This window comes from Salarias fasciatus (genome assembly GCF_902148845.1).
Source record: "Salarias fasciatus chromosome 23 unlocalized genomic scaffold, fSalaFa1.1 super_scaffold_20, whole genome shotgun sequence".
Classification (NCBI taxonomy): Eukaryota; Metazoa; Chordata; class Actinopteri; order Blenniiformes; family Blenniidae; genus Salarias; species Salarias fasciatus.
The window spans coordinates 8,612,314-8,639,892 of NW_021941230.1; the positions used below are offsets into that span (position 1 = coordinate 8,612,314).

At 51.6% G+C, this 27,579-nt stretch overlaps 4 protein-coding genes across 6 annotated transcripts; 2 read left to right on the forward strand and 2 right to left on the reverse strand.

The window, feature by feature from the left end:
• Positions 1 to 609: 609 nt before the first annotated feature.
• Positions 610 to 6,127, forward strand: slc19a1 (solute carrier family 19 member 1). Its single transcript, XM_030086531.1, has 6 exons — positions 610 to 674; positions 2,174 to 2,690; positions 3,919 to 4,684; positions 5,296 to 5,488; positions 5,569 to 5,710; positions 5,793 to 6,127. The coding sequence occupies exons 2-6, from the start codon at positions 2,409 to 2,411 to the stop codon at positions 5,991 to 5,993; spliced, it is 1,584 nt and encodes a 527-aa protein (XP_029942391.1). The 5' UTR covers positions 610 to 674; positions 2,174 to 2,408; the 3' UTR covers positions 5,994 to 6,127.
• Positions 6,128 to 7,797: 1,670 nt separating this feature from the next.
• On the reverse strand, positions 7,798 to 11,108 carry LOC115383995 (carcinoembryonic antigen-related cell adhesion molecule 1-like). 2 transcript variants are annotated; one of them, XM_030086241.1, is made up of 11 exons: positions 10,819 to 11,108; positions 10,148 to 10,294; positions 9,875 to 10,000; positions 9,633 to 9,796; positions 9,456 to 9,546; positions 9,268 to 9,363; positions 9,147 to 9,167; positions 9,031 to 9,051; positions 8,921 to 8,947; positions 8,779 to 8,841; positions 7,798 to 8,620 (listed from the first exon to the last, which is right to left on the reverse strand). In XM_030086241.1, the coding sequence occupies exons 1-11, from the start codon at positions 10,916 to 10,918 to the stop codon at positions 8,601 to 8,603; spliced, it is 876 nt and encodes a 291-aa protein (XP_029942101.1). In that variant the 5' UTR covers positions 10,919 to 11,108; the 3' UTR covers positions 7,798 to 8,600. The 2 variants fall into 2 exon arrangements, with proteins under 2 accessions (XP_029942101.1, XP_029942100.1); XM_030086240.1 differs by having other exon boundaries at positions 8,779 to 8,844.
• Positions 11,109 to 11,550: 442 nt separating this feature from the next.
• Positions 11,551 to 15,184, reverse strand: cyp4f3 (cytochrome P450, family 4, subfamily F, polypeptide 3). Its single transcript, XM_030086220.1, has 13 exons — positions 14,961 to 15,184; positions 14,636 to 14,780; positions 14,506 to 14,559; positions 14,303 to 14,430; positions 14,083 to 14,204; positions 13,860 to 14,006; positions 13,663 to 13,786; positions 12,854 to 12,920; positions 12,649 to 12,778; positions 12,428 to 12,561; positions 12,249 to 12,313; positions 12,089 to 12,171; positions 11,551 to 12,005 (listed from the first exon to the last, which is right to left on the reverse strand). Exons 1-13 carry the CDS (start codon positions 15,168 to 15,170, stop codon positions 11,810 to 11,812), a joined length of 1,605 nt encoding a protein of 534 aa, XP_029942080.1. The 5' UTR covers positions 15,171 to 15,184; the 3' UTR covers positions 11,551 to 11,809.
• Positions 15,185 to 18,776: 3,592 nt separating this feature from the next.
• Positions 18,777 to 27,389, forward strand: LOC115383943 (probable ribonuclease ZC3H12C). Of its 2 annotated transcripts, none has more exons than XM_030086162.1 (6): positions 18,777 to 18,824; positions 24,110 to 24,924; positions 25,025 to 25,164; positions 25,258 to 25,492; positions 25,577 to 25,683; positions 25,775 to 27,389. In XM_030086162.1, exons 2-6 carry the CDS (start codon positions 24,179 to 24,181, stop codon positions 27,295 to 27,297), a joined length of 2,751 nt encoding a protein of 916 aa, XP_029942022.1. In that variant the 5' UTR covers positions 18,777 to 18,824; positions 24,110 to 24,178; the 3' UTR covers positions 27,298 to 27,389. The 2 variants fall into 2 exon arrangements, with proteins under 2 accessions (XP_029942022.1, XP_029942023.1); XM_030086163.1 differs by lacking the exon at positions 18,777 to 18,824 and adding an exon at positions 21,243 to 21,335.
• The last annotated feature ends 190 nt before the right edge of the window (positions 27,390 to 27,579 follow it).

The following is a 27,579-nucleotide window of genomic DNA, read 5'->3' on the forward strand; positions in this document are numbered from 1 at the left end:
GGACATCAATACTGTGCACAAGGTCCTTCAAACAACTAAACAATGTGAAAAATGCTCAATCGAACAGCCGATCATCAAGGCAGCAGCGTAAATCTCTGAAGAGACACTATCTGTAATCGAATTTTATATATATATATATATATATATATATGTATATATATATATATATATATATATATATATATATATATATATATATATATATATATATATATGTATGTATGTATATATATATATATATATATATATATATATATATATATATATATATATATATAATCAGAATTATATATTATAATTATTTTTTATATATTAATTATTTTTTTAAATCAAATTGATGTTAAAAAAAGGTCAAATAAGATGAAATTCTATAAAAAGGTACAATATGTGAAAAAAAAACGAATCTTAAAAGCGCAGAGTTGAAAAGTCACGACGTCTTTTTGGTCACAAATCTAGACGTAAACTTGTAGTCCATCGAAGGACGCACGCTTTTTAAAAACTACATTTCCCAGAATTCCTCGCGCCCATACTCCGGTACGGTAGGTGGCGGTAATGCTCCTAAGTTGGTTGCCAACCGCCGTAAAACTCTAAAAAGAAGAAGAAGAAGAAGATTCCTCGCGCTTACAGACTTCCCGGGGAGCTGAAGCTGTGCAGCTTTGGATGGAGCTCACGAGGTATTGTAATGTCACGCAATGCAATGTAATCACCGTAATGTAATATCACATTTAATCTTTCGGCTACATTTCTAAGCAACACACCGATGTGTTATTGTGCGCAGTGGCTGTCGGTTGTTCGCCGTCACATTCACGTTGTTCTCCGGTTCCGACAGAAGCTGTGCGCGCGAGCTTTTGTATGTTTCAAATTTAGTTTATTGTTAGCTCCCAAGCTAGCTGTAGCCTCGTACCTGCGCGGTGGTGAAACGTGGCTTTAAAGTGACTGGAGAGTTAATGTCACACTAAAATACACCACACAGCGAGATTCACACGTTTTAACAGCTCACGGTCAGCTCGAAGTGTGTGTGTGTGTGTGTGTGTGTGTGTGTGTGTGTGTGTGTGTGTGTGTGTGTGTGTGTGTGTGTGCGCGCGCGCGCGTGTGTATGTGTGCAGGCTGCACTTGTGACCGGGCTGAGTAACTGCTTCAAGAGTAGACAGTCAAACAGTAGATTCCATTAAATTTAAAATTTCTTTTCTTTTCTTTTTTTTGTTTGTGAAACCGACAACACCCCTGTCACGGTGTTTTCCTTTCATACCATTCCGTGGGCTCTGGCCTTCTTCAATCCAAATATTGATTCTGGATTGTTTCCTTGTGTTGCACAATATTTATTGGTGTCGATTGTAACTTGGCTGGAGGTCATCAGCTGACAATAACACCTCTGGAAGATGACAGGAGACAAAGGGTTGGGGGGGGGGGGGGGGCGCTTTCAGACTCAGTGAGACAGAGAACAAACGTGTCAGCGTGGAGCTGCCTCAGGTTCACCACCGGGATTATGTAACCGTACTGATGTTTGAGGTGGACTCCAGTTTTATCAGAGAACAGCAACAGATGTACAAAGTGACTCCCTCCATCAAAGACCCAGGCTCAGCTCTGGAGGAGCTGGCCAGGTCTCGTGGACAGTAGAGGAGTACAGTGACTGTGTTGTTGCTGTGGGAATTGGTGTGTCAAATGCAGTTATTGCAGTTAAAAATAAAGACACAGATTTACCAGAACACGCGCCTTGTCTGTATGCAAATATATGCAAAACAGACACAAGTCACTCCGTGGTTATTTTTAAGAACAGGATGAGAGAAAATATGTAAAACTAATAAGGCTAAAAGACTTGAATATTGTGTTGAAAAAAATGTACAATAACCATCTACTAAAACTAAACTGACATCTAAGTTTTTAGTGGAGTAAAACTTTACTAAATGTGATTAAGAACTGACAAGGGCACTGTGAAACAGGACCAAGACAAATAATAAAAAAAAAAGTAGCCGACACTTTTGGATGAAAAGCTCCTGAAGTGTTGCATCAGGAGTTATGAATATTGTTTGTTTACTGTTGTGTGACTGTAGCACGCAGCCTGTTGTTTTGGGAGTGAAGGGTTGACCGCGGGGGGGGGGGGGGGGGGTGCTTTGGTGTCCGCCCCTGCATCAGAACATCCCCACTGACTGCCAAACATTGTTGTGCTTTACAGGTTAACAAAGACGGCCTGACTCTGCCGCGGGATAGCTCGCTGTCAGACAATGTCGCGGCGTGCGGAGGGGCGAAGGTCAACGCTTTCTCTCGCCCGCTAACGAAGGCATGTGGCATTTCAACGGCAGCGTCATCTGACGGACGAGCGGCTCCTTCTCTCTCGGCGCAGAGGAAGCCCTGCAGCGCCTCCCCGCCAGCGCTCCCCATCGCAGAGCGGCTTCGGACCGGCCGACCCGATGGCGGCGGACGACACGGTGGGAGGCGAGGACCAGCTGGAGCGCGACAGGAAGACGGACGCGGAGGTTCCTCCGTCCGAGGATGGGAGCGTGGAGGCGGCTGCTCCCGCTGTGGAGGCTCAGTCCCCCGACGACCCGCCGGAGGAAGTCAAAGACCGAAGCAAGTGGAAAATGTCCGTGATATACCTGTGTGTCTACGGGTTCATGGCGTCCATAAAGCCCGGGGAGCCTTTCATCACACCTCTGCTGCTGAGCGACGACAAGAACTTCACCATGCAGCAGGTCAGCGTGTTTCTCGGTACCGCAAAGCGAGACGAGCCTCTGTACAGCCTCTGCGGGGGCTTTACTGATCCATCTTAGTGTGTTCAAAGGTCACATTCCTTCAAAATAGGTCAGTGAAGGTGTGTGTGACTCGGCGGGGCCACAATAAAGTGATTTTCACTGATGATAACAAGGCCGTGTTTTCAGATGTCGCACTGATTGCGATGGTTTAATTCCAAGCAGTGAACGGTTTCATGACTTTACATGGAAAACTGGAGACACTAATATATCCATTAATTGTTGTATTACTCAGCCTTTGTTAATTATTGAGGAAGTTGGCCTGATAAGACATGAAGGATTACCACAGAATAATTTTAATTATGCTTTTGAAGCACAGTCAGGATTGATACTACTAGAATATATCCATTTTAAAAAGACCAGGTAGGAGCTGAAGTGAAAAAAAAAAAAAAAAAGTAGAGACTGATCCCCCACTCCTCTTCATAATCGAACAGTCTTTTTTTTTTCTTTAAGCTGCTTTAACAAAAGTGGAGGCACAGCTGCAATCAGGGACCCCACCTCTATATCAGACAAATCTGAGATGGTAAACTGCCTCAACCGTCACTTCATAGCCTCCAGCACCCTGTTTGAGTCTGCATGGGCTGATAATCCACCGACCCCGTGTCAGTCCAGCCACTTCACCCCCTTCACTGTCAGAGCAGTTCGTCTGGCTTGAAAAGACCTTGATCCACACAAATCAGCTGGGCCTGATAATCCCACTCGCACTGGTGAACGAGCAGGTCGAGGCTTACGTGAAGCAAAATATTATATTTTATCCCCCCTGCAATCTCTGGCGTCAACATCGTAAATGGTGTACCGCAAGGTTCTGTTTCAGGGCCCACCCTTTTTTTTTTTTTTTTTTTTAACTAATTTATATGAACGACGTGGGCCGTAACGCTAACGATCCCGCGCATCTTACGCTGACGACACAGTGATCTACTGTAATGCAGCATCAGCTGCTCAGGTGTTTGCAGAGTTCAGGAGCAACTACTGGGTTTAAGGCAGGAAAAATCTAAATGCATGCTCTTTTCTAACAAAATGAAAGCGCCTGTCTCATTGAACCGTTACCGAGGAAGCTGAAACTGAAGCTCGGTTCCGTCTTCAGAAATAGAAGTCGTTTTTCTTTCAAAGCCAGGAAGCCTCTCACACTGTACGGTAAACTGGGCCCCTCTTGTGCTCGCGTCCCTTCCAGGTGACGAACGAGATCACCCCCGTGCTGACCTACTCCTACATGGCCGTGCTGGTGCCCGCCTTCCTGCTGACGGACCTGCTGCGCTACAAGCCGGTCCTGATCGTCCAGGGCGTCAGCCAGGCGGTCATCTGGGTCATCCTGCTGCGCGGCGACACGCTGCTGCAGATGCAGTTCATGGAGTTCTTCTACGGCATCACCATGGCCTGCCGCCTGGCCTACTCCTCCTACATCTTCTCGCTGGTCAACCTGGCGCTCTACCAGCGCGTGGCCAGCTACTCGCGCACCTCCGTCCTCCTGGGGGTCTTCATGAGCTCGGTGCTGGGCCAGCTGTGCAAGTCGGTGGGGCAGGTGTCCTACTTCACGCTCAACGCCATCTCGCTGGGCTTCACCAGCTTCGGCCTGCTGCTCTCGCTGTGCCTCCCGTGGCCCAAGCGCTCGCTGTTCTTCAACCGGACCAAGGAGCAGGAGCAGAGCTACCAGGCGGCGCTCGCCAAGTCAGAACTGGACAGAATGAACCCGAAGGAGGGCGCCCCCGCCCCCGCCTCCGCGTCCGCGTCCTGCTGGAAGGACTCTGTTTTCTTACAGATGCTGCTGGAGCTGAAAAACGTGGCGAAGAGGCCCAATCTGAGGCTGTGGTCCCTGTGGTGGATCTTCAACTCCACGGGATACTACCTGGTGCTGTTCTATGTCCACATCCTGTGGAGCAAGGTGCAGAAGGACCAGAAGGTCTACAACGGCGCCGTGGAGGCCGCGTCCACGCTACTCAGTGAGACAGCCCCACTCCTCGCTCGTGTTTCCACAGCGGCGCCATTGTTGTCTGAAGTGTGTTTGCTTTACGCTCAGCTGGACGTAACTTTGTACGATCCTCCGACAATAGAAAAGAAAACTTAACAACAACAAAACGGCCGCAAGCCTTCCAGGTAATGGAGACTTTTAAAAAAAAAAAACTCTCAGAAGTCGAGTCAAAGCAGCCGCTGCTTTATTTAGAAAAGTTTAAACAGAGATCCTGTTTTAAATACAGTCCGCTTTCCACTTTATAGAAGGTGGAAAACTGGCGAAGCGATAGAAAAGTAACCCCTAAATGCAGGTTTTAAACCGCGGCTCCTTGAGCTTCAGGTGTCTGAAAACACTGAACCTGTTGATCGGATCGTTCCAGTCCTTCCTCGGTCAAGTGTTCTCTGCAGAGATTTCATAAAGATCCCACAGCGATTACGTCAGGGTCCAACTTTATCTGAACTTTAAACAGCTGTAAACCTCAGAGCAGGACGCCACGCGCGGGCAGCTAAACATTAATTAGCCGCTACTGTGTTTTCTCTGGGCCTCTGCCCAACCGCAGAACGGAGGCGGAAACCGTCTTTAATGTTTCGTCTCCTCCAGGCGCCATGACGTCCTTCACGGCGGGCTACGTGAAGATCAAGTGGAACGTGTGGTCGGAGCTGGTGATCGGCGTGATCACGGCGGCGCAGGCGGGCCTGCTCCTCCTCATGCAAACCACCAACAACGTCTGGGTGTGCTACGTGGCCTACGTCCTCTTCAGGGGCTTCTACCAGTTCCTGGTGCCCATCGCCACGTGAGTGCCGCCAGCCTTTCGGGGCGCCGTCGGGGTTAAACCCGAGCCCCGGTCTCACCGCCGGCGTCGTCTCGCCGCAGCTTCCAGATCGCCTCGTCGCTCACCAAGGAGCTGTGCGCGCTGGTGTTCGGCATCAACACCTTCCTGGGGACGGTGCTGAAGAGCATCATCAACCTGATCTTCTCGGACAAGAGGGGGCTGGGCTTGGACGTGCACGATCAGGTGAGATCAGAAACGTGACGCCGACGGCCGGACGTCCAATAAGAAACGGGAATCTCAGTCGCCTGCTCTGTTTTTCTTCCAGTTCCTGGTCTACTTCTTCTACTTAACCATTCTCACCCTCACCTACTTCACCTGCGCCGCCGTCGTCATTTTCCGCCACTTCAGACGCCAGAGCGACGCAGGAGGAGGCGGCGGCGAGCAGGCCACACCCACGGAGCTGCTGCCGGTGCCGCTGGATTCGGAGGAGCAGCCTCTGTCCAACGGGAACAGCGTCAAAGCGTGAAAGCGAGACGCCTGTCGGAGGAGGAGGAAGACGGGAAGTGCCTCACCCGCTGCGCTGCAGCGCTCAGACGAACTGGAAGTCTGGTTGGACAGAAACATCCAGGGACCCTGAACATCGCCGCCGCCGCCGCCGGCGGTTCTGGTTTTCACAGTTCAGGCTCGACACTCCTCTTCTATTTACTGTTACAGATATCATTCGTCGGAGGAACATCGGACCGCGCTGGGTTGCGGTGTTCACTTCTAAATTGTGATGATCACATTTGCACGTCAGCGTTAGGAGAAACCAATCGTCGCCTGTAAATTATCGCACTGAATCCCGATCGGCACGTTTTCAAATGATTTTCACTGCTGCGGTGATTTTCTGTCAGTCTAAAGCTCCAAGCTGACTCTAATAAGTGGCTTCTTTTGCTGGAGGAATGTTTATTTAAAAAAAATAAATAAAAATTTCTAGAGATTTTTAGTTTGTTTTTCTATTAAATTTTGAAGAACCCAACCATCAGTGTTGGGTTTTAAAACTGACAAAGCTCATCGGAGCAGTATTCCCCAAACCAGGCTGAGGAAGCTACTTTGGATTCTTTCATAGGATAAAAATCTGGATTGTTTTCCAGAGATTTTTCTTCTTTTTTTTAAATTTTTTTATTTACACACCATGAATGTTCTTGTCTTTTTAAAGGCAGCACAACGTGGAAATAATCTCACATGTAGAATGTATTAGTGTTTTCTTAAATTTTTTTTGATTGAAATAATTCTTGAAAATGACTGTGAACCTGTCGAAATGCTGTAAAAAAAAAAAAAAATAAATAAAAAGTAAATCCGATGTTTATTTTCTACGCACGAATAAAATGAATTTGGTGAATTCTCGCCCGGCTCTAAGATCTCAGTGTCGGTTCCAGCAGGTCGGGGGGAGGGTTTCGTGTTTGTTCAGCTGCAGTCAGCGCTCACAGCGTGAAGACAAACGGCGCTCTGATTCTTGTTTTCAGGATTTCTGGGTCAGCATTCCCGGGTTCGGGGTGTTGCGACAGCTGATCGGAGAGACGCGAGGATGCTTTTTGATCAGTGGCTTCAAAGACCCACAGCGACCAATACACTGTCAAGATAACTGTCATCTGAATTTACAAAGTTCAATTGAAATGATAGAAATAAACCACACACACACACAAAAAAAGGAATTTTGCTTGAATTTTTGGAGACTGAGCAGAAATAGTTCAAATGCCAGAGATTACAAGTTTCATTGCATGGATGACTCCACATTGTGTTGATTTGCTGCCCTCCAGTGGTGATTTCTTTACACTGCATCTGTTGAGCCTCGACTTGAAAATCACTTTTCTTCCCTGGACTTTTAAACTAGGCTACTCTTAAAAAAACCATTTATTGAAATAGCAGGTGGTGCCAGGCAGGTGTTACATATTTAGGTTTCTTTAGATGAAAAACTTTAAGGAAAACACAAGTCGATTATTTCTTCAAATAGCCCTTTTAAATTCTTTCCAAAACTTGCAATTTTAAAAGGTAAATAATCTTGAAAACGAACTGTATTTTGGCATTAAATAAATATTGCCAAACAAAACATTTAAAATTATATACGTTTACCATTTTAAGCCAAGGTTGTTTGAATCTCCGAGATGTACATGAACGCACCAAACTGAGGGAGACGTAAACAAACATGGCTGCCGGACCACGAGCCGCTTACCATCCGCCGACGAAGCCCCTAAATGCCATTAAAATGAATAAAAATGTACAATAAAACCAGAGAATTCATTCAAAAGACAATTGTTTGTTTTTATTGCAAAACAAAATCCGCAAATGCCAAAACCACAATAAATACCAAACTAACAGGGTGCAATCTCAGTGCCTTTTTTTTTTTTTTTACCCTTAGATCCAGTATGTGGACAGTTTGGAGTGTCTGGAGCTTTTTACATTTCAAAACCAGCAACATGATATCACATGTTTTCAATAACTACTTAACTGACGATGTTAACGGTGAAATAATGGAAAAAAACAAAGGCCACATCTTTGAACAGGGGGCTGTTGCAGTTAAAACTCTAAAAGGTTTCCTGCCATTAGAACTGCAGGAAAATAATGGGGAAGAAGGTGCATGCAAGGTGAAATATGAACAACATGAAAGCAGGGTTAAGAACGTAAAGGATCTACATTCAGGAACTGAAAAGTGAAGCTTGGAGTTTGGGACTTTCTATAAGCAAGTTCAGTACAAAGCTTCAACTGTTGCTTCGCCGGCTCAAACGAGACAATGGCCTCCCTTTTTCTCCTCTTTAGCCTCCCGACCCGGGCCGCCCTGAGACACTCTGAAGCCAGCGGCGCTTCACTGGACTTCCTGGTATTGTTGAAGCACCAGGAAGGTGAGAAATGTGCAACCAGCTTGTCAGTTTCTTCTCGGCGTTCCCTTTTTTTTGTTTTTTTTTTTTGTTTTTAGCGCCATCAAATTTTCCCTTTTGTAGTGTTGTTGTTGTTGTTGTTTCACGGTACAGCAAAACAATGCCCGTTAATGTGGAAGCTAACCCAGGCAGGAGAGATTTCCCTTCTGGTCTACTCAAGCGTTTTACAGTGTGTGTGTGTGTGGGTCAGTTCAGGCGGTTTCACACCAGGATGTCTTCTATGCCAACGCCGTTTCCTCTGCAGGAAAAACAAAAGGAAAGAAAAGAAATCACATACTGCGATATGGAAACCTGTGTTACTCCAGTTCAGGCATCTTTTTGGCAAAAACGAAGGATTTCATTTCTCTTTAAAGTAGAAAAACACGTGCTCGGAGTGAGAAACGGCCGAGTTCTCACCATCCGATGGTCTCTGTTGCGGAGAAGCTGAGGTCCCGTTCGACGCAGCAGCAGCTTCGCTCGCCGCTTAAACGACATCAAGTGTCAGGCCTCACACACACGGTAGGATAAACGTTCAGAAATAAACGTGGCTCGAACTTACGTGCAGTCTCATACTTCTTCCAGAAGTCTGGAACAAAGTGGGACAGTGTGTTTAATATTAAACCAGACGTAGTTTTAACAAGCTTACCATCAGTAGAGAGAGTGACTGACCTGCTTCCCATGGCATGGATCCTGCAAGGGAGCAATTCCAGAAAAGGAAATTTAACATAAAGTTTTCCTCATTTTGCGTTCTTCAAATAGAATTAGTCTATTTTTTTTTTTTTTACCTTTTTCAAAGAACCACACTCCTGAAGAAAGAAATCACCAGATTGTCAGTAAAATAAAGAGAAATGCAGAGTATTTATGATGAGTGCCGCGGCCGAATTCGATCACGCAGATGTTCTGCACCTGCTTTCAGTCTGTGAGCGGCCACCAGCAGCAGCACGGCGCCCAGCAGGCAGATGAAGACGATGACTCCGTTGGATATTTTCACCCCTCCGGTGGCTGCCGAGTCAAAGCACACAGCAATGACGCTTTTTTTTCCCCCCCCGCCCCCACCCGACAGCAACAGAAGGATTTTCTCGGCGGAGACTCACGAGCGAAAGGGTTGGCGACGGCCTGGCTGCTCTCCAGGCTCACTGGATTCTGCAGCTCGCAGCTGAACTCCTTCACGGTCTCACTGGCGTTCTGCGAGGCGAGCCCAAAAACAGCGAGAGTCACACGGACGGCTCCCAAAGCTACGGTCACTTCTTCACGCTTTTATCGTCCGCCACCTTCTTTATGACATAGTCCTTCAAAGGATGAGCCACCGCGCGAAGGTCAGACTTCCAGCGGTAGGTCACGGGGTCAGCCCCGGTCGTGTCTGCGCTGCACGTCAGCGTGCATGAGGCTTCGGCGTCAACGCACTGTTTCGTCACAGTGGGAACGGGGACGGGAGCTGAGGGGGAGAAAGAAGGAAACTCAGTCGGTTGCATCAGTTGCGATGCAGCAGCCTTCGTGTCGCTCCCGCTCTTACAAATGACGGTGAGACGAACTGGAGTGCCCTTCTTGTTGTTGATCTCTGGGGTGTAAACTTTGCTGTCGTCTCTCACCAGTCCTGTGATTGTCATCACTCCGCTCGTCCTGTTCAGTCTGCCACGCTCTTCGATCACACACACACACACACACACACACACACACACACACACACACACACACACACACACACACACACACACACACACACGAGGCATGTCAGTTCATCTGAACCGTTCCCGGCAGCGGCTGTGAGCCAGGAGCCCGGCCGTACCTCTGTAGTGACGGTGGCGATCCTCTTCCGTCCCGTCCCACTCCACGGCGATGTCGGCGCCCTCCTTCCACACGATGCTGGTGATGCTGGTTTGGACGCCGGGATGTAGAGCAACTTCGCCGCCCAGCTTCCCGTAGACCGTGACCTCTGCAGACGACCGAGAGGCGCTCATGAGGTTTAAACTGGATTTTCACTAATCTAACGAATTATATTTGTTTATTTCTTTTTAGCGAACTTCACAAGAACTTTCCAGTCAGGTCTGAAACCGAACTGTTGTTAAATTGTTAAGTATGGGTGTTTCACTGACATTTCTGCTTGTTTTGTCAACACTGACGGGCTCAGAGGCTTCAGGGAAAAAGGTTTTCAACCTGCACCTCGTTCAGCACTGTTACATGTCACATTTGTTTCCATACTGTCACGTTCTGCTGCTGTCTCTTCATTTATCATTATTACCCATGTAAAGATAGAATAATTGCAAAAAATTGAAAAAAAAATCAAGTGTTTAGGGGTGTGTGTGTGTGTGTGTGCGTGTGTGGTTCTGCATGCTGATGTTTTTTTCTCGGGTGTGGCCATGGCCACATTAAATGACCTCCCCCGGTGTAAAAACACGGCCCGTTTCCTCACTGACTGCCACTGAAACGCGCACGGGAGGTCTCGCGACGCGCACTTACCGGGCTGAGCGTGCACGGCGGCGGCGGCGGCGGCGGCCAGCAGCGCAGCGCACAGCCAGCCGGGCCACGCCGCGACGCTCCGGCGGCGGCGCGGCCACATCCTGGGGGCCTCTGGAGTCAGAGAGGGGCGGAACGGAGCGGAGAACCTGGGCTGCGTCGGTCCCGGAGCCGCTCGCGCATAGCAGGGGACGCTCAGCCCGCCGGGAGACGCACCGCGGACCGGGAGACGAGCGCGTTCGTGTCCCCGCAAAGAGGCGAGCTTCAGGCGGAAAGTGAAAGTAGCGTCAAACCGCCTCAACAGGCTCCGAGTCCCCGCCTCCACCGGGACGTACCATTATAGAAAACTAACGCATACAAAATACTCCGTTATTGTTGGACTCGGTATAAATATACTTTTATAGTCTAACAAGTAACGTCAAACTTGGTCTATCACACTGTTTTCAACTTTTTCAGAAGTTAAAAGAAGCTGTAAATGCAAATGTCAAACTGCAGTTTTCTGACCCCTGCTGGTCAAACGCTGTTACTGCAGCCTAGAGAGTCGCTCTGATTGGCAGAGAAACGCCACAAGAAAAAACTAAATTTATTGATATTAACCATCCAACATGAGGAACACACTTTTGATAAATTCATTTATTTGGATTTTTTTCATTTAAGGGCAAAAGTTATGCTGTCTTGGTTGATTTTGGAGTTATTTAGTTCATCAATGTGAATGTGAAAGCTTTGGATTTCAGGTTATGAACACATTGCAAGACAGGAAATATTACAGCAATCTAAAAGCAAAAAAACAAAAAAAATGCAAACAATAGAGTGTTTAACATGCAGTTTAAGTGAAGAAGGGTGGGCCATATCGATATGACATCTTGGATAAAAACAGATGATGCACATACATCACTACATGATGTAATGTGTTTACAGATTCTCACACAGAGTGAGCAGAAGATCACTCTCTGTGAAGAATGAAGGTTAAAAACTGCAGAGCTTCTGTGTTTTCTCATTCTTCCAGAGCCTCCAGTTGCAGCCACAGGCCCCCCTCGGCACTCATCACAAGCTGGGGGAGACGGCGAACCTCCCCAGGGCCGCCCTCTCCACGGTCGGGGTCTCGCCCTGGGGTGAGGCGAAACCTCAGCAGAGTGGAGGCCACGACGACCCGGAGCTCGGCCAGGGCGAATTTCTGCCCGATGCAGTTCCTGAGGAGAGAAGAGAGCCGTCATTTCTCCTTTCCTGACACACTCCCCACTTGTTCCCGACGCAGCTGGGCGGAGAGGTGAACCTGGGCCCCGAGGAGAAGGGGATGAAGGCGTGGGGCGAGCGGCCCTGCAGGTTGGCGGGGTCGAAGCGCTGAGGGTCGAACTCCTGGACACAGAGCACAGCGTGTGAGAGGGAAACAGGACAGACTCTCTCCACAGGGAGGAGACCTTCGCAGCTCTTACATTAGGGTTCGTCCACACCGTGGGGTTGTGATGAGTCCCGTAGATACTGACCAGACAAATTACACCTGGGAGGGGTTTGAACAAAACATTCAGAGTCCAGTTTCTCTTCACCGTTTCACTCTCAGAAGCACATTTCACTTCCCACGAAACCCAGTGACTGAAGACGAAATGATCCTCACCCTGCGGGACGGTCCGGCTCCCCGGCAGAGTCACATCCTGGGTGTACCTCCTGGTCACCGCCTGCACGGGACAGTGGAGCCTCAGGCTCTCTCGGATGCACATGGTGGTGAAGGGCAGGTTGGACAGGTCCTCCCTGAGCAGTGAGACAAGTTCACGCGTGAAAACTCCTCGTTCCTGCAGAGCTCTGCGAAGGATGGCGCGTTCGCGTGAGCCCTCCCACCACTGGACGTCGTCTCCGTCTCGTCCCCGCAGCAGCTCCTTCACCTCCTGCCTGCACCTGTCCTGATAGTGGGCGTGGCGGGCGAGGTTGTACAGCGTCCAGCAGACGGCGCTGGCCGTGGTGTCGTGACCTGCGGGACGAGATGAACCGTGCGTGCGACTGAAGCGTGCGAGACCGCCGGCGGCGCTGCAGGAGGGACACGCACCTGCAAACATGAAGGTGTTGGCCTCGGCCTCCATCTCCTGCTCTGACAGGCCGTTTCCTTCCTCATCCTGCAACACACCACCACATCCGTTTTGAAAGACCTTCACAAAGTGAGGCAATCTATGAAAGTAAAGAAAAAAAAAAACCTTGAAAGAAAGAGTCAGATTTGTTACAAAGCAAGTCAAGATTTCAGGCCTAAAATTTCCATGATTGCATTAAAATATAGAGAAATAATTTAATTAAAAATAAATGCAAAGGTGTAGGAGAGGTGGTGGAAATATATTGGCAGCTTAACATTCTCCAAAATTAATGAGTAAAGAGTGAAGTTTAGATTTCAAATTCATTATAATAAAAAATCACATGTACAGAATAGAACCTATAAAAGGGAGAGTTTGTGAGAAAATCTGTCAAAAGTCAATCCTAAAATGAAATTTGAAAAAATTACATACATTTCTGGGCAAAAGATGGAAACAGAATGTAAAGGATGAATGAAATCATTCAATGTCAATATTTAAATGTGCAACATGCAAATCAGACCTGAAACAAAACAAATATTTGACATTAAATGTAAAAAAAAAAATCAAGATGTTTGAATATATTAAAAAGTATATGAATACAAATCAAACAAGCAAGTTAAAGTTCTTCTCTGTCAGACAGGGGGTCGAGAATTTCAGAGTAAAGTTGAAATATTGACATTACAAATAAATGACAAAAAAAAAAATCCCATGTAAAGGTAGAATAATTGCAAAAAAATGGAAAAAATCAAGTGTTTAGGTGTGTGTGTGTGTGTGTGTGTGTGTGTGTGTATACCGTTGACAGCAGAATGATGTCCACAAAGTCTTTCTTCTTCTGTGGTGTTGTGCCGAGCCTGGGTTGTTTTCCGGTTTGCTGGTTAATGAGAGCGCGGCGCTTCCGAATCACATCTCTTGTGAACCTGAACACAACATCAGGGTTTTACAAACACAGAGACACACACAGACACACACAGACACACACAGACGCGCTACCTGTGTACCACACTCAGGGCTCGTTTGAAACGCTTCCCCTGCTGAGTTTTGTAGTAAATCCAGTCCCAGTGGTGCAGAATCCTCAGCCGGCGGTCTATGATCAGATCGCTGAGCTCCACGATGGCCGACACGTACTCACTGGAGGACCTGGAGACAGACGCATCCCTCAGAAACACGCGACAGAGGTGTTCGTCTTATTCATACAGTGTGTGTGTGTTCTCACTCCTGGCAGTTGCTGTGGTAGCTGAAGGCACACTTCAGTAGTGTGTCCAGGGTCATGAGGGTCACGTGGTCGAACATGTCCAGGTTGGTCTGACCTGCTGCCACCAGGCGGCGCCACTTCTCCTGGAGAATGAGATATCGGAGTTTTGACCTCTGATTCGTCCATCACGCAGTCCCGCTGTGACGCCGGCCCGGCGCCGGCGTGGCGTGGCGACTCTCACGTGCATGGTCCTAGCGGAGGAGTTAAACGTGGACACGTAGTTCTTCAGGATGTCGAAGTGAAAGGCGGGAGTGAGCAGGCGCCGCTTACGAGACCAGTCCTCTCCGCTGCTGGTCAGCAGACTATGTCCTGCGACAAGAGACGGCGGTCAGTGAGCCGTCTGTGGCTGAACGGACCCAGACGGACGGAACCCATCCGACTGACCGAGCCACGGACGCAGGTGACCGTAGATGAGCTCGTCCTTCACCGTGATGCTGGCTGGAAGAAGAGCATCGACAGTCAGCCGGGGTTTTCGGGGGGAAAACTGAGCAGCTGACAACGGTTTTGATCCCACCGGGCGCCATGAGCAGAGGCTTGACGTAGTCCGGGTGGAAGACTCGCACCAGGTGGTAGAACGGCCCCAGGAACCAGCTGCAGGAGTGTGTGTAGGTCTGCACCAGTCGGTCCACCTGCTGGAGGCCTTCCTCGCTGCTCTGCATCTGAGACGAAATGGAAACGTGTCGCAACAGAGTGAACATCCTGCATCGGGCTGAGAAGTTCCTCCTGACACCAATAACACTGATGAAATGGCAGGCCGTGTTTCTTGATATTCTTTAAGAGTCACACAGAATATTTTGTTGAACATTTTGACAAATCAGTCAAAACCAGTAGAGGCCTACCTGTCCCATGTGTCCCAGGAGCCAGGAGTGTGTCGGCGGCGTGCTGAAGCAGGACAGCCTGTGTGTGAACCAGGCGTGACGCAGCAGCAGCCTCACGGTCCAGGCTGCGGCCAGCGCTCCCACAGCGGCCCCCAGCAGGCCCAGGGCCCCCCAGGGGCCCGGGCAGCATGGCAGCAGAGCCAGCAGGGCCAGCAGAGCCGGCAGAGCCATCCTGTTCAACTCAGTCAGCGAGAGGCCGTTAATGAGGCAACCGTCTCAATCTGCAATCATTTCCACTGCAACAACGGCGAGAGAGAGAGAGAGAGAGAGAGAGAAACACACCACTTCCTCTCACTGCAACGCTCCACCTGTGAAACATTTACTGCAATAAAATGAAGTAGAAGAGAGTCTGTGGTTGTTTTCATTCTCAAATGAGACTGAGATTATTAGGCTTGGTTTTCGTGACACTGGGCTGCGAGATTGTAATTCATGTCCTCTTTATGAAGACACCAAACGAAGACAGACGCTCAAAGGAAAGATCTCCACCCCGCCGATGATCCCTCTCCCTAAGATTAAATGTGATCCGAACAGATTTGACTCCCTCTCTCAGCTTTGAGTTTTCCGAGGCGCTCCTGAAGGCCACACTGATTGACACCTGCTGCGCTGCAGCCCTGAGCTTGAGATCCGGACAGAGCTGCAGGTGTGATGCTGCTGCCCGTGCAGCTCAGGTGAGCGCTCTCTATCTCCTGTCTTTAGTGCAGATTTAGGTGTTTCATTGGTGTCGGTTCAATGAAGCTACACTGATTTGATGAACAGTGTGAGCAGAAAAAGTCATAGAAAATCAAACTTTCTGTCGGACTCCTCCCTTCTCCTTTGCTCTCGTTGTGTACGTGTGGCAGGTTTTCATGTTGACATGAATGAAATGGCAGAGGGGCATGATGGGAGTCCCAGCCAGAGCCGCTGCAGCTCCTGCAGGGACCACCAGGACCAGAATGACGAGGACTCTGATCTCCAAGCAGAGGAACCTCCTCCGTCTTCGTTCTACGAGGAACTCTTCTGCAACGGGTGCACGCCCACCCCCCTGGTTCCTCTGGTCCCCGGGGCTCTGGTGAGCTCAGGGTGCTCTCAGAGCGACGTGGTGAGACGAGGATACCTGGGGATCCAGGAGAGGAGCCACAGGAAGTACTTTGTCCTGAGAGCGGGGAGCCACACGGGTCCCAGCAGACTGGAGTGGTTCAAGAGCCAGGAGAAGTTCTCGGCCCTGGAGAAGTCTGCTGGCAGAGCGGCGCTGTTCGGCTCCAATAAACAAGGGTGGGTCACCAAGGATTTCACCTCGTGAGGTCACTGTCATTACCTTATATGCTGATGATCATCTTGTTTAAAATTCAGGGTGATTTACCTGCGGTGCTGCCTCGGTGTGAGCCGCATCCACAGCTCGCGGAAAGGCCACACGGTGACGCTGTACGCCAAAGACCAGACCTTGGTGCTGGTGACGGAGCACCAGCAGGAGCAGGACGACTGGTATGTGGCCGTGAGGAAGCTGATGGAGGAGGAGCAGAGGGATGAGGAGCACGAGGAGGACGATGGGTACTGCACTCTGCCTCCTGCTGCTTTCTTCAAAAATGTAAGAATAGACAGACTGTTCTTCACACGGTTCATTTTCTACTGTAGCCTGAAACCTTCTGCTCCTCCCCTGAAGGTTTGGCCGGTCACGGTGAAGTCTCGAGGAGCCGGCAGCTCCAAGTCTCTAGCAGGGGAGAACCGGCTCTGCCTCACGGCAACGTCCCTCATCATGGTCCGAGTGGGGGCAGGAAGCGACCCCCCCTCGGTCACCATCCCCCTGCTGAGCGTCCGACGGTTCGGCCACCTGAACGGCTTGTTCTTCCTGGAGCTGGGGCGCTCGGCTCCCAACGGCCCGGGAGAGATCTGGATGGGGGCACAAGACAAAGGTCTTTAGGAAGCAGAAGAGGCGCCGGGTTTGTTCCCTCGCCGGTGTTTCAGCAGAGGCTTCGTTCTTGTCTGTGTTGCAGGTGATCAAGCTGTGGCTCAGCACATTCACGAGGCTGTTCGGGAGACGATTCGGGCACTGCGGGTGCTTCCAGACTTCGGCCGCTCTCCGTCCTCCAGTAAGAGTCAGAATCGGGTCCCGCTGGTGTCGAAACGCTGCCGGCTCAAATACAGAGACAGGCCTGGGAGCGTGGGACCGCTCCACCCAGCAGATCCCAGGAAGCAGGACGTCCACCGGAATCCACAGAGCCCAGGCGACCTCAGCCCGGCCCGAGTCCCACAACGCTCCCTGCCTGACGGCTACATGGAGATGAGCCACCTGGGAGACGCCACCGGTCCACCGCAGAGCCTGGAGTCCACAGAGGAGCATGAGGAGGAGGAGGAGGATGAGGAGGTGGATGAAGAGAGGCTGGGATACATGGTCATGTCTCCTGTAGTCAGTCACAGTGTGTCTCAGGATGACTACGTCAGCATGACATCGCCAAGCAGGTCAGTCTTCTAACGTGAGGTTGATCGTCCTAGAGATCAGTTTGTGGTGTGATTAATTTTATTTTTCTAGGCTTGTTCTTGTTTTACTGTTTGTTTTTTTAAATTTCAGAGAAGAATATCCTGTGTCTTCTTCAGGTCAAGCACGGACAGTGATTCTGCTCCTCTGATCCATGAGCACGTCCCCCGTTTCCGGCTGTTCATCTGTCCATCCAAGCCAACCGTCGACCGCCCCGCTCAACCTCAGGAGGTCACAGAGCCGGGGCAGGTTCATGTCGCCTCTGATGCTCTGATGGCGCCCCCCACTGTGGGTCAGCTGGAGCCCCTCCAGGCTGCTCCAGAGTCAAAGATCTCTGGGAGGAGACACCGACTGTCAACGTGTCTCCTCTGGTGCCTGCAGGCTGAAGACGGGTGACGTCGAATTTAAAAGAAATAATATGCTGGGAGTTTTGGTTTGCATTAAAAAAGAGAGATGGATAACAAAAAAATAAAGTTCTGTTCATTGGGAGTTTGTAAATGAGGATCTAAGATTGATTCGATTAATCAGATTGCGTGAACAGAATAAGCGGGTCTGAGCGGGCGGAACCTTCGTTCAGTGTCACTGCAGCACCGCCGGACACTTTACCTGCTGCACCGCCTTAAACAAATGTTCCAGGTAGGATTTATCAGAGCCCATTCAGTGACGATAAACATTCCACAACTTTATAGTCAGAGAAACTTAATGTCTACACGACGTTATATTTACTATTTAACCATGGTAAGACGAAATTGTGAAACAAGTCCAATAAAATAAGAATTAATAGAAATACAACCTCCTGTTCTTCATGTTGCGCCACAAGAGGGCGCTGTTTCATATTTTACTCAGAACCTCTCGTTTCCAGAGGTGGAAATTAATCTAATTTCACCCCCTAAAAATAATCTTGTGCAGATTAAATATAGACAGTAAACACAACCTTACAACTGTGAATTATTTTTCAGGAAATTATAGAAAATATCTCAATTTTAGAAAGGATGTAAATGTTTCATTACCACTGCATAAATGCATCTATCTGTTTGGATATACTAAATAAAATCGGTGCAGTTGGGATATTTGCATATTCCGTGGGGATGCTGGTTTGAATCCGTGTCCTGCTTTTTTTGTTGTGACGCGCAGTCGCGTGAAGCCTTGCTCCTCCTCGCGGTGTTGAACCTGACGCACTCCTCCAGTCTGGGTCACGCTGCCAGCCAGCCGGATGTCTCCCGCCGCCGGGCGGGGTGTGATGGGACCGGGGGCTTCCTGCGCTGCTTCTGGGTGCACGGCGGATCCCGGGGAGCGGAGCGGGGCGAAGCAGGAGCGCGCGGAGCCCCGCGCGGAGTCCGGCGGGCCGACGCGCGGAGCCGGAGCGGCCGCAGGTCGGTGATGGGGGGGGGGAAGCTGCGGGGAGGTCGTGACGGTGTGTGTGTGTGTGGGGGGGGGGGGGGATCTGCGGTGACCGTGCACGCCCAGTGCGCGCGCTCCCACGCAGCCATATAACATAGTTTGTGTGCGGTTGATGCGCGTGAGCAGACGGAGGGAGGGAGGGTTGCACGAAGGGAAGAAGCTGTGGCGCGTTTGGAATGAGTAGAAATAAATTAATAAATAAAAAGATGTAGTTTGAGAGCCGCGGGAGCGCAGGAGGCCGGGGACAAGCACGCGCTCTCACTAGTTCCTGCTCTCTGGGTATTTATGACACGAGACACTGACCTGTCCCAGACCTGGATCAGTGTTTTTCTTCTGACAGATTTAGCTGCTCAAGATGAACATTGTTGTGTGTGTGTGTGTGTGTGTGTGTGTGTGTGGTGTGTGTGTGTGTGGTGTGTGTGTGTGGTGTGTGTGTGTGTGTGTTATTAAAGGGACAGTAAGCAGAAGATGTGTCTTCCCTCTGTTGCACGTGGGGCGGCAGTGTGGAGTCATTTCACCTGTTCATCAGTTTTTGTGTTGTGGTTGAAGTGATCCTGATCTGGTAAACATTCTGATCAACCATAATGCAGCACTGGATTGTTACATCTGGTCTTGATTCACTCAATACATTATGAAAAACAATGAAAACAATGAGTGAGCCGCAAATCGACAAACATACCCAGAATATTTGTTTATATTTTATTCCAATTTAACGCTTCCAGGTCTGAAAGAGGTTGAACTTTTCCGTTGCTGGATATGAGTGTTGTCATCTTCTGTAAATAACAGCAACAGTCCTGTTGCTGCAGAACACACACAGGCATGCGCACACACACACACCTGTCTAGACAGATGGTCCCCAGAGTGTGTGTGTGTGTGTGTGTGTAGACGGTGCAGCTGGTCAGCTGGTGTCCTCGCCGCCCTGCTCCGACCCGGCGAGCTGACTCAGAACACATTTTCTTTATTTAATCAGTTGCTCCCCTTTCATGTGAAGCCACACACACACACACACACTTCAGCTGATTTCACGCTGAAAACACACACACACACACACTGCTCTGGAAGATCTTCTTTTCATTCAGAACTTTAGAGTCCAACTGCAGATTCTCTGTGGAGTTTCTTCCGTCTCCCTTCAGGTTTCCTATCCAGGAAAACAGCGATGGAGAAACTGTGTTTTGGGCCAAAACCCTGATCTGGATTGGATGTTTGTTTTTCTGGCTCGTTTCGGAGCTGCGGAACTCCCACATCACAGCGACCTGTGAACCCAATCACACACACACACTGCAATTATGCACAATTAGACCCACTCGTGCTTCTGCTGATTAGCTCTGCACCGGAACGTGCAGCTTTTGGGAAAAATAAGCTTTTGATTGAGTTTTTTTTTTAGCAACGTTGGGGAACTGGGGTTGTTTTTTTTTTATTCGACTCAAAGGAATCGGGTGCTATTTGTGCCGACGGCGGGCGGCTAATGTGTGGATTTGCATAAGAAAACTGAATTATTGAGTCTCTTGACTTCCCCCGACTCAGGTCCTGGAAGATTTGTGCTTCCGAGTCTTCTGCCCTATAAGTGTGCCGGGACAATGCGGAGCGGGTCGCCTCCCCATCCTCATTGGGACATAAAACTTTTTGATGTCCTTCGCCCCCCCCCCCCCCCCCAACACTTCACACTCGTCTGCTTTCTCTCTAAGGCCGGCCACACTCTCCTCTTTCCTCTTGGACTCTCTCTCAAAGGCCACACTCGTCTTTCAGCCATTCTGCTGAACCCCCCCTCCCCGTTCCTTCGCCGCCGCCGCCGCCCCCAACGCCGAGACAAAGAGAGGAGAGTGCTCCGTGGCCAGGTGTTCTCCATCGCCGCCCCGGGCTGTAATAGCAGCAGCCCTCACACTGCAGCTGCCCTCCTCAGCCTCCCCATTGTGTGGCTCCATTGTTGGGCCGCCCACCCCTCCTTGATTCATCGGCCACACAGGGGAAACCCTTTCAGGCCGCCGTGGGGAGTGTGTGTGTGTGTGTGTGTGTGTGTGTGTGTGCTGGTGTACGTTGAGTACGCGTGCCTTGGGGAAACTGGGTGTTGCAGGCATCTGCCCGTGGCCACTCCCTCCTCCTCCTCCTCCTCCTCCTCCTGGCCTCGGCTCTGCGCCTCATTGTGGAGCCGCCGCGCTCCGATTGGTGGAGGAGCAGCCACTCCAAAACGAGGGAATGGCAGACATTGTTGGTCCATCTGTTCTGCCACTCATTGTCCAGAGCTGTGGGAGACAGACAGCGGGGACAGGTTTCGTTTTGGGTGGAGGTGGACGTTCTTCACCTGCAGCAGCAGCAGCAGCAGCAGCAGCAGCAGCAGCTCTGGACGGAGCTGCTTTTGCGTCTTTTGGGGACTTCTCTTGGTTTTTTTCGCCTGCATCACTTTCCCACATGCTTGCGGTGGATTTAAAAGTGTGGAAATGAGCTGATCTGTGATCTTTTTTGTCTTTGTCTGCCGGGCTGATCTGGTAAGTGTGGTGAATTTTTTTTGAAAAGTTTGCTTTTAAGAAAAAAAAAAAAAAAAGAGTTTTGTGATGAAATGTCACTTTTGAAGTTAGAATCAGAAGAAAAAAAAACACTGAATGTAAGTTTTGACCATATGAATCCACACAGAACAGGATTGGTGGAAACAAGAATGAAGTGATGGTTTCGTGTTGAAGGAGGAAAAGCTCCAGGCTGCTGTCTGGCGGATGACAATTGTGAAAATATTGCAGGAAAGTGATGCAACTTTGAACTGCCGTTTGAGAATTTGCACCTGCCTCAACCTTCCTCCTCTGCAGCTGTCACGCCGGCGCCGCAGTCCGCTGAGCGGCGCTGAGACGAAACTTGATGCAGGAGCGCCGGGCGACTTCTGATTCAGGTTATCAAAGAGTCTGACTGCAGGCTGATATGGGAGAGAACCTGAGGGACGCAAAGAGGTGTTAAAGAGGACGAGGATACCTCCTGAAAATGTGTGCAATTTTCTGTGTGTGTGTGTGTGTGTGTGTGTGTGTGTGTGTGTGTGTGTGTGTGTGTGTGTGTGTGTGTGGGAGACACCAGTTGCGAGTAGCGCTCAGTGGACATCTGTTGCCCTGCTGCTGGCAGGGAAAGCTGGGTGTGTGACACACACACACTCACACACACACACACACACACACACACACACACACACACACACACACACACACACACCATCGGCCCCCCTTCCCCTTCTACTGTAACTTTTGCACAGCGTTAGGTTTGCAGCGGTAAACCACCAGACAGCCCGCTCTGCTGTTTTTTTTTTTTTTTGGTGACCCCCCCCTACACACACACACACACACACACACACACACCCCTCCTCCCAAGCTGTCTTTCAAACCCCGTCCCTCTCCTCTCCCTCCCCCGCTGCACACACTTGCACAAAGCGCCCCCTTACAAAGCGCTGTAAAGACTATGTTACATATTCATTACTGCCTCCATCAAAGCCTGTTGATGCTGTGTGTGTGTGTGAGTGTGTGTGTGTGTGCGCGTGCAGGTCGGTGCGCCAGCCTACTGACGTTTGAAAGATGCATGCGCCGCCCGTGCGTCTGGAGGTGGCGTGACCGGGTCTCTCTCTGTCTGCCGTTGGTCCGTCTGAGGCCTCCAACGCTGATCTGAATGCGGCGGTTGGTGGCGACACGAGTCGACTTCGAAAAACTCTAGGAAAAGACTGATTGGTGCACGGCGTTCAAACGCCAGCCATTCCACACTGAGGGGGGGGAGCTTCAAGCTTGATAAATTAGACTTGTAGACTATATATTTAGCTCCAAGTGAGAAATAATCTGCATTTCTGTGTGATATTAAAGCCTGATTTGATCTGAGGTCCTCCAGGGTGACATTCATGAAATACTAAGGCATGGTGTAATAATTGGCCCTGGAAGGCCGTCTAGACACTCGGGGTAAAGTGAGGTCTGCGCCGCTGCCGACGTGACGCCTTTAGACTGAACTGACTGCCAGGCGCTGAAGAGAAGGCCCGAGTCCATCATGAAGAGTGCGTCTGAATTCGGTCGCGGCCGTCCCGCTCGCTCTTCACAGCGGCGTGACTCACTCCGGAGGGCGACATCGGCGCCCACGACGGTCCGTGCCAAGGCCCCCAATTCAATCCCTCATCATCGCTGCAAGCGGACGGCGTGGCGATGCCAGCGAGGCACACTTTTAACCCCCCCCCCCCCCCCCCCGCTTCCCGCCGCGCCGGGGCCTTTTCTGCAGTAGTGCGTGCGCCACCGCCTGAACGTTGCAGCCCCTGTCTTGGCATTTTGGGAGGGCGAATGCTTTCGGCGGCTGTAGCTTAGCAACAGTAGCTCGGCCGCGTTGCTAGGCAGCCCCCTTGTTCATAAAACGCACGCTCGCTTGGTCCCGCCCCCCCCCCCCCTCCCCACCAGTTTCAAGCCGTTTCCTCTTCCATCGTGGGTTTCTCTCCAGGGTTGCAGAGGTCAGACCGGGCTTCAGCCGGCTTCAGGCAAAGTTCAGATCAGTTGATTCTGTTGATGTTTGCAGTGAAACCTTTAAAACGTTCTGATTGACTTTGTCGGCTCAGAATCCCTCGGCACTGTAATGAGTGACTCCGCCACCCCCCCGATGGGAAAAAAGCATATGGACCGTAATTAGCAGGTGGAATTGTGGGGGGTGGGGTCAGCGTCAGCGCTAACGGCTTGGTGTCTTCTCCCTTTTTGTTGAGCAGTCCGCTCTCTGTTCTTCCGTAGATTAATGTGCTTTGGCGTGGCCCTATGAAAACACACTGAGGCCTGACTAACAAAAAAAGCGGGAGTCCATTAATTAGAGTGGGAGGCCCCGTCGGCTCTTTTGTGTCTGCGGCTCGGCGGAGTCCCCGACTGAACCGGACGGCCGGTCACAGGCCGTGTAAACAAAATCAGCTCAGAGACCTCCAGTCAAACTTTCTGATTGAAATAAAACAACAGAGTGACATTTATCTTTCAACGGCACTTGAAAATCATTGAGGGTGATTCCACTCGAATCCAAATGGTCATATTTGCAGATTTCATTATAGAATCAAATCAGAATAGTCGTTACTGACATTGAAACAATTACCGACGGTGTTCTGGCTTCTCGCCGTTTCCAGGACAGAAGCATATGGCCTCCTTTTCACCCTCGTATGAGTTCAAGTAGGGATTTACCCAATTTCCCTGTTCGAGCCGGTGTCATCTCATCATATAGACAAAACAGATTAAACAGATTAGCATATAGAAATTCACTGCGTGCTCCCGTTTGTCTTCCTCTCCAGGTGCCCATGAATCGAGCTTTGTGAGAGGGCAGCAGTCGGCACGGTGTGCTGGATGTCTGTGAAACATTCATGGGCCAGAAGGACCATGTGGAGGCGGGAGACGGCCACATCCTGGACCTGGGGCTGGACTTGGAGTATCTCCACGTAGCGGGGGCTGATCGGCCCCCTGCTATGGAGGAGCAGGGGGAGAGCTCCGGTGACCCCAGCGCTGCCGGCTCCCCTCCACAGGCCGTGCTCGATGAGAACGGTGGATCCGACGCAGACTGCGAGTCTGCGCCGCCTCCCGAGCCCGCCCTCGCTGCGGGCGCCGACTCGGACGGGGGCGAGGGAGGCTCGACTCACAGTAAGAACGCCCACCAGCCGCTCTGTCGGACCCAGTGCGTGGACCTGGGCACCGAGGGGCCTCCTGAATCACCAGAGCCCGAGCTCGACCCCGCCGTCGGCCCCGGGTGCGAGCGGCCCCCGGCAGAGCCCGAGCCTGAGGCGAGAGGGAAAGAATACCAGGCGAAGCTGGAATTCGCCCTGAAGCTGGGCTACTCCGAGGAGACGGTCAGACTGGTGCTGTCCAAGCTCGGCGCCGACACCCTCATCAACGACATCCTGGGAGAGCTGGTCAAACTGGGCACCAAGTCGGACGGCGAGCAGCCGGCCGCATCCCTGGCCTCCACCTCCTCATCTTCCTCGTCCTCGTCCTCTTGCGGCTGTTCCGACTTGCTCGACGCCCAGCGCTCTGACTCGCCGTGTCCCGCGGACTCGACCTGCGACCAGGACAACCTGCGGCCGGTAGTGGTGGACGGCAGCAACGTGGCCATGAGGTGGGCCGCCGCGCATCTCCGCTTAACACCGCATGAAGCATCCTTCAGAAGAGAAAATCTTCACATTCAGTCACCTTTTTTATCTCGTCTTGTTTTCCAGCCATGGCAACAAAGAAGTGTTCTCGTGCCAGGGCATCCAGCTGGCTGTAGATTGGTTCCTGGAGCGCGGTCACCATGACATCACGGTTTTTGTGCCGGCGTGGAGGAAAGAACAGTCGCGCCCTGATGCGCCCATAACAGGTCAGTACGCAAAAAAAAACACCCCACGTCACTCGGCTGTCTTGGACTACATTTTCTTTAATCCTGCCGTAACGGGTCCCCCCCCCCCCTCAGATCAAGAGATCCTGCGTCGCCTGGAGAAGGAGAAAATCCTGGTCTTCACTCCGTCACGACGCGTTCAGGGCCGGCGCGTGGTGTGCTATGACGACCGTTTCATTGTCAAGCTGGCCTATGAGTCAGACGGCATCATTGTGTCCAACGACAACTACAGAGACCTTGCGAACGAGAAGCCTGAGTGGAAGAAGTTCATCGACGAACGGCTGCTCATGTATTCCTTTGTCAACGACAAGTAAGAAGAGGATCACGTCTTACAGAGACATACAATTTTAAGTATAGTACAGTTTTTTCCAAGCTCTTCTTTGTCTTCTTTCAGGTTCATGCCGCCAGACGATCCTCTTGGTCGTCACGGGCCGAGCTTGGATAACTTCCTGAGGAAAAGACCTGTGATGCCCGAACAAAAGAAGCAGCCTTGTCCATATGGTGAGGCGTGCTTTGAAGCCAAACGATCGTATTTTCAGCGTCTCCACTCAAATCTCGCCTGAAGCCTGAGATTTTGTTTCTTCCCTTGCAGGAAAGAAGTGCACTTACGGCCACAAGTGTAAGTACTACCACCCGGAGCGAGGAGGGCAGCCCCAGCGGGCCGTGGCCGACGAGCTGCGGGCGAGCGCCAAGACCTGCGTCGCCTCCAAGAACCAGGGCGACGCTGGGCTGGTGAAGAGCCACAGCGTGCCGGCCGGCAGCATCGAGGCCAAAAAGGGAGCCCCGAAGAGGCAGTCCGACCCCAGCATCCGAGCCCTGTCGTACAGCGACGCCGAGGAGAAGCTGCTGGCGAAAGGCAGGGCGGAGACCCAGAAGGGTAGCGGTGGTGGCAGCGGCACGCCGAGCGGCGGGAGCGTCAGCATGTCCCCGGCTCCGGGAGGGCCCCCTTCCTGTCTCGGCCTCCCGCAGGACCAGCAGTCCCGGGCCGTGACGCCTCACGGTCACCTCCCGGCTCCCGGCCACGACCTCTACCCTCACTGCGAGTCCCCGGACTTGAGCTACTACTCGGTGACCCGCGCCTACTCGGGCCTGAGCCTGTCCTCCAGGCGGAGCCCGGACTGCCGCTTCCCCAGCGACGTGGACCTGCGGCTCGGCTCCATGGGCTCGGCCGGCTCCGAGTGCGGCAGCGAGAGCAGCGTCAGCTGCGGCAGCAGCTGCGACTCTTACGGCGAGCGCTCGTGTCCCGGGTGTGCCCCCGACGGCCCGCTGGAGGACGGGGTCCACTTCGCGAACGCCCACGGTCGCCTCTACTCCCACCACGCCGCGGCGAGCCACGAGCTGTGCGGCCTCCACCCTGCGGAATACACGAACATCCAGCACTCGGGCGTGCACGCCTACCACCTGAGCGCTGCCGCCGCGCGGGGCCAGAGCTGTTCCCACGACCAGCCTCCCCCAGACGCCCCCCCGAAGCGCCCCCTGTACCCGCTGCCCCCCCACCTCCAGCACCAGCCCCTGTCCGCCCGCTCCAGCTGCCCCGGCGACTACCACTCCCTGCCCCAGTCCAGCCCCCACCACCCCCCCGGCTCTCCTCTGGGCCGCTGCCTGGCCCCCACGCGAGCGGAGAGCGTGTCCGACTCGCACCTGTACGAACACCTCTCCGCCCCGCACCATCACCACCGCCTCAAAGCCGTATCTGGCTGGGAGTCGTACTACCGACAGCCCCCGCCGCCGCCGCCGCCCTATCAGAGCCTCCCGGACACCCGCCAGTCCTCCTGGCAAACCCCGCCGTGGGCGCAGGACGGCTACCACCCCTCCCACCCGGCCCTCCACCCGTCCTCCGCTCACTACCTGAGCCACCCACCCTACCCGCCTCACGCCGCTCACCTCCCGGTGCCGTCGCACCCCCCGCCTCCCCCCTACATGCAGCAGCAGCAGCACCCGGAATCCCCCGCGCACGGCCGCTACGGCGACGTGAGGGAGAAGGTGTACGTGAACCTGTGCAACATCTTCCCGTCCGAGCTGGTGGGCCGCGTCATGTCCCGGAGCCCCCACGTGATGGACCCCCAGCAGCTGGCGGCCGCCATCCTGGCAGAGAAAGCCCAAACCGGGTACTGAACAGCAACCCATGCAAAGCTGTGGCGGAAGAAATGCTGAGGATAATCCAAAACCCAAGAGGCGTGTCGAAGAGACATGAAGTGTTTTTAGATCCGTCTTTGTTTTTTTTTTTTTGGTGTGTTCCTGGGTATGTTTGAGACCGAAGCACTTTTTTTTTTTTTTTTTAAGTTTTACAATCAAATCACTACATCCGGTATATTTCTTGCATGTCTGGAACACATTTTCTACTGCCGTTTTCGCATTCAAACCACCGTTTGAGGCCCGTTTACTAGATTAACCTCC

Excerpts from the sequence above, each read along its gene's own strand:
- slc19a1 (XM_030086531.1), top strand. The coding sequence starts at position 2,409 with ATGGCGGCGGACGACACGGTGGGAGGCGAGGACCAGCTGGAGCGCGAC. Across the intron at positions 5,489-5,568 it reads TTCCTGGTGCCCATCGCCAC|CTTCCAGATCGCCTCGTCGC; the intron begins GTGAGTGCCGCC and ends GTCTCGCCGCAG. Across the intron at positions 5,711-5,792 it reads GCTTGGACGTGCACGATCAG|TTCCTGGTCTACTTCTTCTA; the intron begins GTGAGATCAGAA and ends TTTTTCTTCCAG.
- LOC115383995 (XM_030086240.1), bottom strand. The coding sequence starts at position 10,918 with ATGTGGCCGCGCCGCCGCCGGAGCGTCGCGGCGTGGCCCGGCTGGCTG. Across the intron at positions 9,168-9,267 it reads CGCTCACAGACTGAAAGCAG|GAGTGTGGTTCTTTGAAAAA; the intron begins GTGCAGAACATC and ends TTCTTTCTTCAG. Across the intron at positions 8,845-8,920 it reads GAAGAAGTATGAGACTGCAC|CGGCGAGCGAAGCTGCTGCT; the intron begins GTAAGTTCGAGC and ends ATGTCGTTTAAG.
- cyp4f3 (XM_030086220.1), bottom strand. The coding sequence starts at position 15,170 with ATGGCTCTGCCGGCTCTGCTGGCCCTGCTGGCTCTGCTGCCATGCTGC. Across the intron at positions 14,431-14,505 it reads TCACCTGCGTCCGTGGCTCG|GACATAGTCTGCTGACCAGC; the intron begins GTCAGTCGGATG and ends CTCTTGTCGCAG. Across the intron at positions 12,779-12,853 it reads CAACACCTTCATGTTTGCAG|GTCACGACACCACGGCCAGC; the intron begins GTGCGTGTCCCT and ends CTCGTCCCGCAG.
- LOC115383943 (XM_030086162.1), top strand. The coding sequence starts at position 24,179 with ATGGGCCAGAAGGACCATGTGGAGGCGGGAGACGGCCACATCCTGGAC. Across the intron at positions 25,165-25,257 it reads CCCTGATGCGCCCATAACAG|ATCAAGAGATCCTGCGTCGC; the intron begins GTCAGTACGCAA and ends CCCCCCCCTCAG. Across the intron at positions 25,684-25,774 it reads GAAGCAGCCTTGTCCATATG|GAAAGAAGTGCACTTACGGC; the intron begins GTGAGGCGTGCT and ends CTTCCCTTGCAG.